This window comes from Cryptotermes secundus, unplaced genomic scaffold (genome assembly GCF_002891405.2).
Source record: "Cryptotermes secundus unplaced genomic scaffold, Csec_1.0 scaffold1051, whole genome shotgun sequence".
Classification (NCBI taxonomy): Eukaryota; Metazoa; Arthropoda; class Insecta; order Blattodea; family Kalotermitidae; genus Cryptotermes; species Cryptotermes secundus.
Genome location: NW_019729908.1, coordinates 100,649 through 114,382, shown reverse-complemented (window position 1 = coordinate 114,382; position 13,734 = coordinate 100,649). Strand labels below are relative to the sequence as shown.

The 13,734-nt window shown below is 39.0% G+C and overlaps 1 protein-coding gene and 1 long non-coding RNA gene across 3 annotated transcripts; both read right to left on the bottom strand.

Annotated features, from left to right (window-relative positions):
• Positions 1-1,802: 1,802 nt before the first annotated feature.
• Positions 1,803-2,408, bottom strand: LOC111865829. Its single transcript, XR_002843049.2, has 2 exons — positions 2,133-2,408; positions 1,803-1,854 (listed from the first exon to the last, which is right to left on the bottom strand). It is a non-coding gene; the product is annotated as an uncharacterized LOC111865829 (long non-coding RNA).
• A 3,426-nt stretch (positions 2,409-5,834) lies between these two features.
• Positions 5,835-13,411, bottom strand: LOC111865828. 2 transcript variants are annotated; one of them, XM_023854164.2, is made up of 4 exons: positions 13,148-13,411; positions 11,098-11,202; positions 10,517-10,637; positions 5,835-8,570 (listed from the first exon to the last, which is right to left on the bottom strand). In XM_023854164.2, the coding sequence occupies exons 1-4, from the start codon at positions 13,337-13,339 to the stop codon at positions 5,905-5,907; spliced, it is 3,084 nt and encodes a 1,027-aa protein (XP_023709932.1). In that variant the 5' UTR covers positions 13,340-13,411; the 3' UTR covers positions 5,835-5,904. The 2 variants fall into 2 exon arrangements, with proteins under 2 accessions (XP_023709932.1, XP_033607871.1); XM_033751980.1 differs by lacking the exons at positions 10,517-10,637; positions 11,098-11,202; positions 13,148-13,411 and adding an exon at positions 9,853-9,968.
• Positions 13,412-13,734: the final 323 nt, after the last annotated feature.

The following is a 13,734-nucleotide window of genomic DNA, read 5'->3' as shown; positions in this document are numbered from 1 at the left end:
GCTGAATATATTACCGCCGGAGAGACGGCCGCGGAATTTAAATGATCGCACAAAAGGGTTAAGAGTTTCAATAATCCCCTGAGCCACAGGTTGCAATAATGGTGTTATTTTTTGGTGGAGGAACATGACTTTAAATTTTTCATCTCGATGCTCTAAAAGTCCACTGCATGGGTGGGGATGGTGCACTGTCTACAATCAGCAATATTTTCTTTGTATTTTGCATTCCTTGGTTGTCATGACTTGATTATTTGTCATTTTGGACAATCGGGATTTGGATAATTGACATTCTATTGAACTATCCCTGATTTAAAAATATGGCCACAGGTCTTGTAGTGCTCTAGTGATGGGGATTTTTAATCCCCTATTCCCAGATTACATTGGTTAATTCAGCAAGTCAAAACTAGTCCTGTCTAGCATACATAATGATACTTGAATCCCAAAAGGGCCTCAGAGAAGCAAATGTGTAACTTGTATTGCCGAATGACTCGTCCATTACTATGTAGCAAAATGGATAAAATAAATAAAAATACAAATACAAAAGGCAGTTTATCTCTATCAAACACCAACAACAAAGGACTGGGCATAAATAGCATACCTACTGGCCAAGATTGGAGCTGAACCAGCCTATAGCATCTCTAAAAGAGTTGCCAGAAAGACAATCAGAGACTGGACAAACGTGAAGCACAAGAAATACTGGGGATCCTTGACTGGACTCAGGCAAGCAAAGGGACTCATATGAGGACCCTCTACTAAAAGAGCAAAGGAACTGTTGAAGTTAAACAGGAACCAGCTATGATGGGTGGTAGGACTACTAACAGGACACTGTCACCTCAAAGGACACCTCTTCAAATTGGGACTAAGTAACAAAGAAAACGAAACAGCCACACATATCCTGTGTGAATGTGAGGCCTTAGCCTATTTAAGATTGGGCCACTTTGGTCAATATTTTATGGAACAAAGTGACTATTTCGACGTCCCCATGTACAAAATCCTATGCTTCAGTCAAAGCACAGGATTGTTGAGGGGATGATAAGAAGGGGAGGTGCAACAGATCACTGTAGTTGCGGTGCAAGGGCCAAGAAGGCCCACCCCTTATGCATTCATTCATTCATTCAAGTATTGAGCTTATTTCTAAAATTTAATGGCACTCATGGCTGAAGACATCCAGGATCAAACTAAACTGTAGCATTAAGACAAAAATGATAACTTCAGATGTTCTCAAATACTTTCTCAAGTCTTCTGAGATGTGATGCCTTATACTTTGGTGGATAGACACTAATGTTTTTAATGGATCTGCTACCTTCCTCTCCACTCTTCTACCCCAAACATGAAGACTGACAGTTCCTCCAAAATGTTGGTAACAATCTGCCAACTACAGTGTTACCTCCCAGAAAACCATAACCTCACCAGTCACTGCTGTGAGAATATCAATCTCACTGTTCTTGCCACTGTGTTTTACAAGCTTGATCTGATTCTGTAATTCTCTGTCCCCAAAGTCTGTGAAGAGATCTTCTCTGTCTACTGTGCCAAACAGATCAAGTTTCGCAGTTTGGCTGATGATTAAGGAAGCAGAGCCAGATTCCACAGAAAGAAAAAGCCCGAAATATATGCAAGTTTAATAACTTACCTTCATCACAAATATTCAGACTTATCCTGGAAATAATTGTTGCACAAAAAATATATAAATATCTCAAGTTCTACTTACACAGATTAACTCTTGGCATGGAAAGCGAATGCCATATAATTCTTAGATTTGTTATCACCAGCCGACCTTTATCACCACCATTTCCTTTTGTATCTTCAACAGAATCCAGTCTATCCAGTATTTTTTCTCCAGGTCTCATTTTCATTTGACTGTGAAAAAGTGATTAACAATAACATTCATGCAAATAACTGGGACAAAACATGTACAAGTACATACTTTCCACTACCAGTTGGTCTCATTTCATTTATTTAAAGACACTACCACTGGCTCCGATTAAAAAGCCTACAATGGTGGGCTGACTAGTGGTCAGTAACATTAACATGTAACGCTGCAAGTGTTGAGTAGTGTCGTGGTTGTGATATGATATACGAGTACTACATAATAAAGCCTCATTTTTAAACTGAAACTTTCAGAATGAAATACTTACTAAAAAGGAATGTCAAATCTAACTTCCTTATCTTCCCACAGCGACTCGGACATTTTTACACTTTCGTTACGGTGCCTTTGAAGTCCACTCTCTAGAGACGACAAACTTGTTTCAGAAACCGATATCAAAGCCATGAACAAAATCATCCACCATTTTAATTTTTCTTGGCATGCACAATTAACTGGTGCGTTTGGGCTCTTTCGAATTCGAACACCCCTATAAACCTATAAAACCCTATAAAACTCCCATGGCCGCCATGACACTACGGTGCAATGCTGCTGCCATCTCTACGCATCATACATTAACCAAATTTAAAATGGCCGACAGGGCCGGGAGCACAATTGGTAAGAAGATATGCTAACATAGCAACTATTTTGAGTGCTCCCCCCCCCCATCTCCCCAAGGATTTGTTCGCTAGCCCTTTCGCGCGGTCATTTAAATTCCGCGGCCGTCTCTCCGNCAAACCTATTTCTATTTTTGAACTGTGTTCAATATCACTAGTCAAGGAGAATGAGGTTGGCAGGCTTGTAGGTCGAATGGGGGAGGCTAGGAATGCATATAGGATATTGGTGGGAAAGCCAGAAGGAAAGAGACTACTGGGAAGACCAAGGTGTAGGTGGGTGAACAATATTAAAATGTATCCTAAAGATATAGGATGGTATGGTATGGACTGGAATGATCTGGCTCAGGATAGGGACCAGTGGAGGGCTCTTGTGAACACAGTAATGAACTTTCAGGTTCCATAAAAGGCTGGAAAATTCTTGAGTGGCTGCACAATTGGCGGGTTCTCAAGAAGTGCTCAGCTCCATAAGTAAGTCCAATATCACTTCACCCATATCCTTTGGGTTGGATTTGAGTGAAATGATTTCGAAATGTACGAACTTGTCTACTTTATACCGATACGATGCGAAATCAATATCTGACAGTCTTCACGATCTTCACCCAGCTACCAATTATTTAATTCATGTTAACATTGCAAAACTCGATTGAAATGCTATTTCATAGCCTCCTCACTGTTCTCGGATTCAGAGGGTATCAAAGTTTATAAACAAGACAGTAAAAGAATACATATCCCTAGTATTTTCTAAGCAATTTACTCAGAACCCCTTGTAATTAACTGAGTTCCTGAAGGGATAAATGTATAATTATATATAATACAGTACAAGATTAAACTCGTATGATGAGAAGCACACAGTAACTAAGCTTAATGCATGCCCATTCTTTACAAAACCATAACCTGTTCATTCACTTTTTGTTATCAATTAGACGGATTAGACTGTGCTGGACTGTGCAATTATCCATGATTGGATTTGTCTGCTGTGTTGATGAATCTGAGCTGATCAGCTGTTAATAAACTATATGCTAAAATGCCTGTTGAGGATTTAAGAGCAGAGGATAATATTTTGTATGCATTTAGGTTGAAAACACGTAGAAACATTTGAAATGATGAACTATGCATTGCAATATGATTGTGTATCTAGCAATTATTTCTAAATTATCTAATCACTGGAAGAAAATCCAAAAATACCTTTCCTCTAACATCCAACATATTTTCTTCCATGCATACACAGTTTCATGATGTGTCCCAAGGTTACGTGAGAATAGAGTTCCAAAAAAAATCATATCAAGTGTAACAGTCCAAACCTTTTTAATACTCTTTAATGGACGCTATGTTCCTCTTCAGCCATTTCAACAGAGTGACTGATTTATAAGGGAGACCCATCCATTAAGAAGTTATGACATGCTTTTCGCATTTAGACAGGAACAACTGCCTTGTTTTGTTACCTACAGCTTGGGTGACCGCTAAAGGGTCGAGGCCCATTATGAAAAGACATGTCTGTAGTTTGCCGAAGATGTAAATGTTGTTTTGCTAATAGGGTAGCTGTTATTAAAGTGTCTTCGGAAGGGTGTAATTAGACCCTAAACTAAGACATATCCGGTTCAATATCTTTGGATCTCTTTATTCTAAAAGTTAGTAATGTGATTGTCTAGTACTGATGGTATGATGAATTGGCAGTTAAAATCAGCCATTAGGAAACTATTCTTGTCTGGGAGAAAGGCCGTCGGTTCAGATCCTATACAGTGATGAAGTGACGCTCCCGCAGAATAGAGTGGGAGAAGGACTTGGCACTTAGAATTCACCAGAGGCAGACGTCATTGAGCTGGTCTCTCCAAGTTTATCTAAATTTAACATTCTTTATTTGGTTCGATTAATCTTTGATAATAATGAAGGGGCACATTACTCCGTACTTGCCAATAAAGATATAGTGTTTGTTTCTGAAATAAACAATTTGTGATTAAGCAGAAAATAGAGTATTTTATTTCCATCAGTGGACTAGCTTTAAATGTGTAGTCTCATCGTTGCCCCAGTTATTACCGTGACACAACCCTGAGAATAGTCAAAAGTGTTCTACCAAAGCGGGCAAATAGAAGAGTCAAAGGTGTTCTACTGAAGCGGGCAAATAAATAAACATAAAGATAGATAGGCAACGGTCACAAGAAGTGGCGCCCAACGGTTGCGAGAAGTGACAGCCGAAGTGCGGTTGTACAAGTGACAACTTGCCGTCATTTTAAAGAAACCCTTTGTCTCTAGCCACTGTTTCTGGGCTGCTTTGTTCAGTTTTATTTCAGCAGTACGAAGACTAGTAGTACAGGAGCACCAAGGTTGTCAGCGGAATTACCTTATCTCAAAAAACCCAAGCCTTCGTATGTGCCAGGACAGTAAAATTACTTATGGAATATAAATTATATTGTTTTTCTGTACATACTTGGCATCACTGTCTACCACGAATTAATTTATATCATGTACTAAGAGATGAAGGTATATCTGGCGGGAACTACTCCTATATGCCGTGAGGTCAGCTTTACAACATGCTGAATGAAAACCCACTTCCATATTCCCAGAAATCGATTTTTTGGATTGGTTCATTGTTGATCCACCGAGTTTGTCAGCAATAATTCCAAAGTTTTTCGTTAAGTGTTGGGCCTGATACTACTCAATATTATATCTGTGGTAACTAAAAGCAATGTGGAATAAATGTACTGATATGCAGAGAGAGCAGAATAAGACAATAAATACATTTTACTGGAATTCCTTCTTTGCCCTATCCTCTGTACAAGCTGCAGAAAATAATCCTGTGATATTTATCTGTATTTACCTCTAGTCTAGCCATTCTGTTCACATGCACACTGGTAGCAATAACATCAGAAGCAACAAGTACTTTGTGCTGGCTAATACATTAATGTATTAATTTTCTTGTTGACAGACAACGGTTGTAATAAAGGGGTTGTACAATAAATGTAAGTACACAGTATTCATCACAGTTTGGTTTTGTATTATGAAACAAGTGCAAGTAAAAGGAAAGTAAAGTAAAGCTATCCCTGTACCAGGCAGTGAAGGCTCATAGGGTTGTGAGACGTTGAGGGTCCCACATTATCTAGACAGTCTGCTCAAAGATGGCGGTAAGGTCGTCAGCCTTACATGCCAGCCACGCTTTACTCCCCAGGAAATTTATTTAATTAATTCCTGGTACTCATTTATGTTAGAGGCTGAGTGAACCCCAGGAATTAATTAAATAATTTTCCTGGGAGTAAAGCGAGGTTGGCACGTAGGCCGACAACCTTACCGCCATCTTTGAGCAGACTGTCTAGATAATGTGGGACTCTCAATGTCTCAAAACGCTATGGACCATATGGGCCTTCACAGCCTGTTACAGATATAACTTTACTTTTTTATGAAACAAGTGTAATATAAAATAAATTAAAATTAATCTTACATCAGTAACTCCTGAATCCAACGTGAAATTTCAATATCAGATTCTGTATTTGTACAATGTAACTCATTTGTATTTTCAACTTGATTACCTTCAATACTGCATTGGGCTTCCAACATTGAAAGTTTGTTGCTGGAATCAGTGTTGGATGTGTTTGGAGTTGAAGGATCAGGGTATGCATGGTTAGTCAGTGACGGTAATGCTTTATTATTCCGTCGATGTTTCTTCATGCCCTTTGAGAATCCTTTTGTCTTTGACCTGTTATCCTTTTTAGAGTATCTCCCCCGATTTTCTTGTGGCATTAAAGGTTTTTCAAAAGTGAAGCCAGCAAATTTCTCTCTCTTAATATGTGCAAATGATATATGTGACTTTAAACTGCTACTTGTTTTATCAATGACTGTTTCTTTTCTAATCAATTTGTTCTTCTGGGTATCGCATAATTTTGAACTATTTTGCTGGGAATATGATCCTGGAGGTAAAGCAGGTATTTCTGTACTTTTATTCTGATCTGCTTGGGATATAGTGATGTCATCTTTTGACCTCTTCTGAGTAGCTGCTGCTAAAGATACTGAAGAAAGAGGCTTTTTACTGTTTGCTGCTGAGGCAATGGTAATCTCTGGCCCACTTAGTCTTTCTGAATTTGTAACATCAACCTGATTTTTCCCATTAGTGACAGAACTATACTTTAAGTCATCTATTTTCAAGTCATTCTTCATCTTCTTCCTTGCCCTGCTCCAAGAACACAGCTCATTCTTTTGTAAATCAGTTCTGCTTCTAGTTTCCACTTGTTCCACATCTGAACCAACTGCAGAAAGCTGAGGACAATCCATCCCTACAGAATTCCTCCTTGCGATTGCCGTTTGTCTACCTTTAGTTGTGTGGGTCGGCTTCTGTAAAGGATTCACATCAGAATCTGTTGTTTTTGTACAGTGCATCAAATGTACATTACTTGAATTTATGTTAACAGGAACATTAGGAATACAATTTGTCACTGTGCATGTATTCTCTTCTGCACTTAACTTATTTTTCTTTATCAGCATCCCTAACATCACTGCCTGATCTGTTCCTTGAATGCCTTCATTTATTGAATGCAATTGGCTTGTGCTTGTATTATCATTTTTTACTCTTAACATATTTTCTGTCATATATGGATGACTTGTCTCCAGTGCTTTAAATGATGCTTCCTTTGTTTCAGTGCCAGAGACCATACTTTCCATGTCACAAGACATAACTGTTACATTTTGTCCAACAGGTATGTCATTTAATGCCAAATTCAAAATGTCAACAGTCAAGTCTCCAATATCTGTTTCAGAAAGGAGCTGACTCACATCATGAATGCCAGCTGTCACTGGAAATGAATGTTCTGTGATAACTGGACAATCTGTCCCAACATTCAACTGATCAGTCACATTCTGATCCTTCATGCTGAAGGCTGAGGGGGCTAGTCCTTCTCTCACTGCAGAAGCTGTCAACCCAGGTATACTAACTTCTACAGCTATATCACCCATACTTCTTCCACTGACAGTATCATCAACAGTTGAAAAGGAATGTGATGTTTCATCATGACTTGGTAATTTAAACGATTCTTCTTGTGAAGTTGAAATAAAGTGTTCATCTTTTACTTTGGAGTACGAGTGATCCTGTACCTCTCTCACTGTGTAGGGTGTCACCCCAGGTGTACAAACTTCAGAAGTCATAAGAGCTGTCCTGTTTTCAGTTTCAGTTCTATTATCATTTGTCATGGAATGTAAAATTTCAGTATGACTCAGCTGTCCACATGATTCTTCTTGTGAAGTCAAAATAGCTGTCTTTAAATTAGAAGTTTCATCAGCTCTGACTTTCCTTTTTGTGAAAGGCTGTGAAGGGATTTCTCCACTAACTGTTCCTTGACCAGCATGCACTACTGAATCATCTGTAACTACAGTTTCAGAAGCCACTGAATGCTGTGAAATATTTAGATCTTGCATGGTCCTTGTTGCAGGAGATGTAGATCTGTTGAGTGTTGGGTGCCCTGCAGCAGTACTGCCACTATGTTCTGATTCACCACACAGTAAAGTCAAAGCCAATTCCTGACTATAATTTCCATTAGTTATATGCCTGTCCACAGTATCCTCCAAATAGCTACTTGCCTCTGACCACTTAGTACAAATATCTGTGGATCCTGACTGACATGATTCAGTCATCACCAAGTTATCTTTATCTTCCCCGATGTCTGCAAACAACTCTTTCAGTTGAACTTCTGATATCACATCATTTCCTACTGTTCCTTCAGCTTGTGGAACAAAACTATCTACTGTTAATCCACTGTTCAGTTTCTTTAAGTCATCACCTACTGATAATGCACTGTTCAATTTCTTCATGTCACTGTCTGCTGATAATCCATTGTTGAGTTTTGTCACATCACTGTCTATTGATAATACATTCTCACCGTTAACAATAACTGTGTCTTCTTCGAGGCTTCTAAATAAACTTTCCAAATCTGGAATAAAACTGTCCCAATCTTTCATATTTTCATTATAAAAGTCATAAGAATCTAATGGATCAATGAAGTCAGAGATATTTTCATTTCCTTTTGTTGATACTGACTGGATTGTACTTGGCAAGTTTGCATCCTTAACTGGTTCAGTTTCAATCTCATTCACTTCTGGTAAAGAGTGGAATGGAACTGAAAAGATAAAACCAAAAAAGATGCATTGAAATATCTTCAGTTATAGAGTACTCATAACTGATGCAGTGTACAGAAGAAATGAATACAACTCCTTTGTATGGAGCTTTTGTGGTCTATACATGTCACCCTGTATTATCAGGAGATTGCAGTGGCCTGGACAAAGGGCTTAGATTAGGGCGACAAGAAATGTACAGAACATTTTGTGCGATATTTCTTGAAAATCACCACTTGGATAACTAAGAAGATAAGATGGGTATAGTGAAACTGTATTATATTTAAGTATCCTGTTGCACTCTACACTTCTATATGTACAATATAAATACCATCATAAATGCAACAGTTTATTGTAGTTCTTTGTCTTTCTTCTTTCACACTACATATTTCAGCCTTAACTGGCCATCATTAGGTGTATTCCACTTACGTAGCTGTCACACTGCATGTAATTTAAAATCTAAAAACACCAGCTTTCTCAATTGTCATTGCTGCGTTTCAATTGGTCCCGATATACCAGAATCTCCTTGTTGATTTTGTCAGTTACGTTTAAATCTCTGTTAATATACACTCGTTGATTTAATTTTTTTTTTTAATCACAGGGATACCTGCTCTATGTCTACATGTGCTGCAGCAGCTACTTCTTGCTTTCAGCACCGTTCACGTATTATTCTGCGCAGGTTCCCTGTGTGTATGCCGATAAAAACAGCAATGAATCAACACAAAACCACAAAGGAATTGTTTGAAATGGTGTTTCCTATGTGGTCCATGCCAAGGTTTTATAGTGAGGATGAACAAGGCAAGCTATAATGAGCTGTGAGATGATCACCAGCCAGCAAGGACATGAGTGCGGAAGCTGAAGAATCTCCATTCTTGGCAGCAAGTTACCAAGCAATGGTTAGTAAGGACACAGAAGCCTTAATGGTTGCAGTAGTGATCTGCAAAGTGTGTAGATTAGTGACAGCATTATAATCATTTGTAGTTACAAGTTATAAATGTTCAATAAATCCAATTATCAACCCAAACCACATGTCTAGTCACAAACACATGACAGTATTTTAGGGAGAAGGTGAGGCATGAGGAAGAGATAAAGCTGAAGAAGGCAGAGTAATGTACTATTCTACAGGGTGATTCATATAGAACCAGCCCAATGAAATGAGCTGTAATATAAAATATACCATACAGACATTAAAGTAATTTACACATATCTCATCTTGGATTGTGTGCCGTGATCAGAGCAGGTGCTGAAAGTGTCCGCCGTTTTCAAATAGGCATTGGAAACACTCACTGTTCAACAGTGTACTCCATGACTGTTGCCTGTGCACAGCAGACACGTTTTGGAATTGTCCTTGACTTGCAGCATAAGGGCTGCCACTTGCCAGATCATACGCACACCATTCGACTCAGCACTGCCCATGGATTATTATGTCGTAATTGTGAGTGGTTATATGCATCACCTGCGGAATTATTAGCAAATTCATTGCGCCGGTTCTATATGATTCACCCTATATAACAGGTGTGAATATGTAAAATCAACTGCACTGACTCAGGATATATTCTAGTGGCAATTTTTGATGATGGACTTTCAGGGTCTGTAGATGGACTTTCAGGGTCTGTAAAAGCAAGGGATTTACTGATCAGCTAAATAATTCTCAACCAATGGAGGAGGATCCAGTACCAAGCTCTTAGTTTCTAATTCATCATAAATTCAAATGAAACATGTTGCTGCCATCTTCCCTCAGGGCTGAAGTGAGTGAGCTGACCACAGCCTCACACCATGCACTTCAATCATGATGATGGAAGGAGCATGTTTCTCCAAAATGTTAGTATCCACCTACAGGAGAACACAGAGTCTCACCTCAGAAGANCCAAAATACGGAAATTCCCGTCATTTTTTGAACACACCTCGTATAACTAGCAATGAAACGCAAGGTGAACAGTTAAAAGAGTACCTCCTGGCTCTTGCTCTTCAAGAGATTCCACATCCAATTTGATGCCATCATCAAGATCCATGTCCATGAAATTCCGCTTTATCAGCGTATCAGTATATGCCAATGCAAATGGATAGGTACACTGGAAATACAAACACGACATTAAAATACTGTATAAATTCTGACCCTGACTAGCTTCACAAAAGCTGAACTTTACAGTCTCTTCCCGCCAGAATTCATTCAAATATGGCACTATGCTAAAAGCCGGAAGGTCATGGGATCAAATCCCGATGAGGTGAATTTTTTCAATTTACCTAATCCTTCCAGCTGCTTTATGGCCCTGGGGTCAACTCAGCCTCTAACAGAAAGGAGTACCAGGAATATTCCTGGGAGTAAAGGGCCGCCAACATGTATGGCTGACAACCTTACCGCCACCTGTGAGCCGATTGTCTAGAAAATGTTGGAGACTCAACATCTCACAACTCTATGGGCCTACACAGCCTGTTAAAGGGCTTTATTTTTTACTTTTTTTTTATCATATGTATGAAAACATGTGAATGATACAGGTATGATACACATCAGGATTGTATGTCTACACTTACAGTAGCTTCTGCACACATTCTGGCAACTTCTGTGAGATTCATCTGAAAATATTTCAGCTCAGACTTTCTGCCCTTGGAGAGGCAAAGGGGGCAGAGATCTGACATCTGGAAGGAAAATATTTGCTTGTAAGAATTACTGATGAATTACAATATGTTGACACTACACAGTTGGCACCATAATTAAATAAACATAAAATAATGATTATAAGAGTTATGGATGGAATGCTGGGGTCTGCTGGCTAGGCAATTGAGATTTTTAAGAGCCGGGATAGTGTAGTCTGTATAGCAACTGGCTACGGGCTGGAAGACTGAGGGGACAGAGTTGGAGTCCTGGTAGAATCAAGAATTTCTCTCTTCCATGTCATCCAGACCAGATTTGGGGTACTCAATGGGTACCAGAGACCTCCTTCCCTGGGGGTAAAGCAACTGACCACTCACCTCCATCCAGCACTGAGGTCAAGAAAATGTCGATCTATACATCCATTCCCCACACATCTTCATGGCATAGTGCTTAATTAGTTAAGCACAGGGACAACATCACCTTACACCTCAATATTACATATATGTCAGCAATCAGCTTCATGCTCTAGTATTCTTCACCCCTCCCACAGAAAGATTACATGCTGTGTGGATCTCAGAGCTATATTAAACATGGAAGTAAAGAGAGAATTCCCGATATCCTTGCTGGGAATCTAGTATGCCTCAGATATCAGTTCCACAGCCATGCTCTATGCTGAATGAACTATATTATTATAAAGAAATTAAAAAGGAGTGCACAGTAGTTATTGCTCATGTTCAGTAGGTCTCCTGTTGTAATAGCATGGCTCATCTGCAGGTTGCAAATGGAGATGTCTATCGCAAGGCAGGCTAGAAAGCTGTGGAATCCTGACAAAGGGTAGTGGTCCAGATTACACACTGGACAACAGTGCTGACAATCCCTCACTCTAAAATAAATAGCATGTTATAAAATGTCACAGAGTAGGTTATTATACCTTTTCCTCATTGCAAGGTATTTAATCATTTATGGGGTAATCTACAGCAGTGGATAACCTTCACACAGATAATCTGGGCACAATTAACTGACAGATAGTTACTCTGAAAAACTGACTTTCATGTTTCAGAGATGGTACATTTATACATCTTTGGAGTCTTTGGGAACATTTCCTTCTTTGATTATAAACCATGAGTTAGGAGACATGGGAGGAAGCAGCCATGGCCTACAGTTCTAGCACCTACCTGGAGGGTCTAATAGAGTAAGTGGCCCTGGAAACAGGTACAAGAGAGGTGGACAAAATAACGTCCATAAAAAATTCAATCCGGCCTGTGACAATGTTCATATATTATGCATAAAATGGCCCTTTTGTCACTTTATATTGCCTCACAGAAATAACAACGGGTTGCCACTTAAAATGTGGTTAGAACAAGGACACTGAGAGGACATTAAAATTAAAACCTGTAAGGAAAGAAACCTATGGATCACTTGGGAAGATGGTTCAGTCTGGTATTATAAGGCATCAAGAAGACAGGGCAGAACTGGCAAGAAATCAAAAGGGGAATACCTATGACAAAGGAAAAGGTTGGAGACTATTTGTTCACTGATCTATATAAAATATAAATGATGCCAGAAGAACAAGAAAGAGACAAAGTAATGTTTTACATAAGGCATTGTCATTCATGAGCACAAATTATAAAAATTCGGGTATTAATGGAAATGCAGCTCCTTCGGTTCCTAGTATACATATTTACCATTTTCATTTATTATGCCTACAACTGGAAGTAAAGTCGAGCAAGGCCCTTTCAGAATTTAACACGGCCTAACACCTTTGGAAGGCTAATCAGAAATTACGGTATTGTGTCCAAGTCAATTATTAATTATATTAGTTAAGAGATGGGGCAGATTCCCTAGAATACGAGGCTGTGATAATACGAAAACCAACAACCTGACTTGCCCTTTGAACCTAACCTTATTTAGATTTTACGTCATACTTTTAAGCAACACATTCTAGACTACATAATTCCGATTTCAGTAATGAAAACGAAAACAAATTACCTTATGTGAACATTCTTTGGCGGTAAAATTTTCACAACTTCGTCCTACTGTCACCTTCTGCATATCCCTACACTGAAACCATCCTAACATAACCTTCGTCCCGTTTCCCAAACCGTTCTCTTCTGTTACGTTCCACCTGCGTTCCACATTGTTCCACATCTCTTTGTCTGGTTCAGTGATTTGATGCGCCATGCAGTCGCGTAACTATAATCACTATAATAACTAGGAATAGAACGATAACGATATATCGTGCTGTAGATGGTCCGTACTCGAAATGACAAATGACATAATTATTGAAATTTAATTTTGGTCATGGTAGTGGTACAAAGAATTTTGCTTTCGTTATGGGATTCATCTTCTGTTGAAATGATAAAGTTTTCCTGGTGCCTAGGGATGTAATAAGGGCACACAGGGGAGTTGGAAGTAAACTCCATGCATTCTTAACCTCTATATTCTATGAAATGTTATTAGTTTCAAGCTCCAGCCATACTGCCAGCGCCAGCAGGGAGAGAGAAGCAAACATCCATTGCATAGAATATGATCCAGTGCACGTCTGGTACCAAAGAGAAAAAGACAATGCCAACTCC

Coding starts and splice junctions, on each gene's coding strand:
- LOC111865828 (XM_023854164.2), bottom strand. CDS start 13,339: ATGGCGCATCAAATCACTGAACCAGACAAAGAGATGTGGAACAATGTG. Junction 11,203..13,147: donor CCAAAGAATGTTCACATAAG/GTAATTTGTTTT, acceptor TTTTCCTTCCAG/ATGTCAGATCTCTGCCCCCT. Junction 8,571..10,516: donor TGAAGAGCAAGAGCCAGGAG/GTACTCTTTTAA, acceptor TTATCTTTTCAG/TTCCATTCCACTCTTTACCA.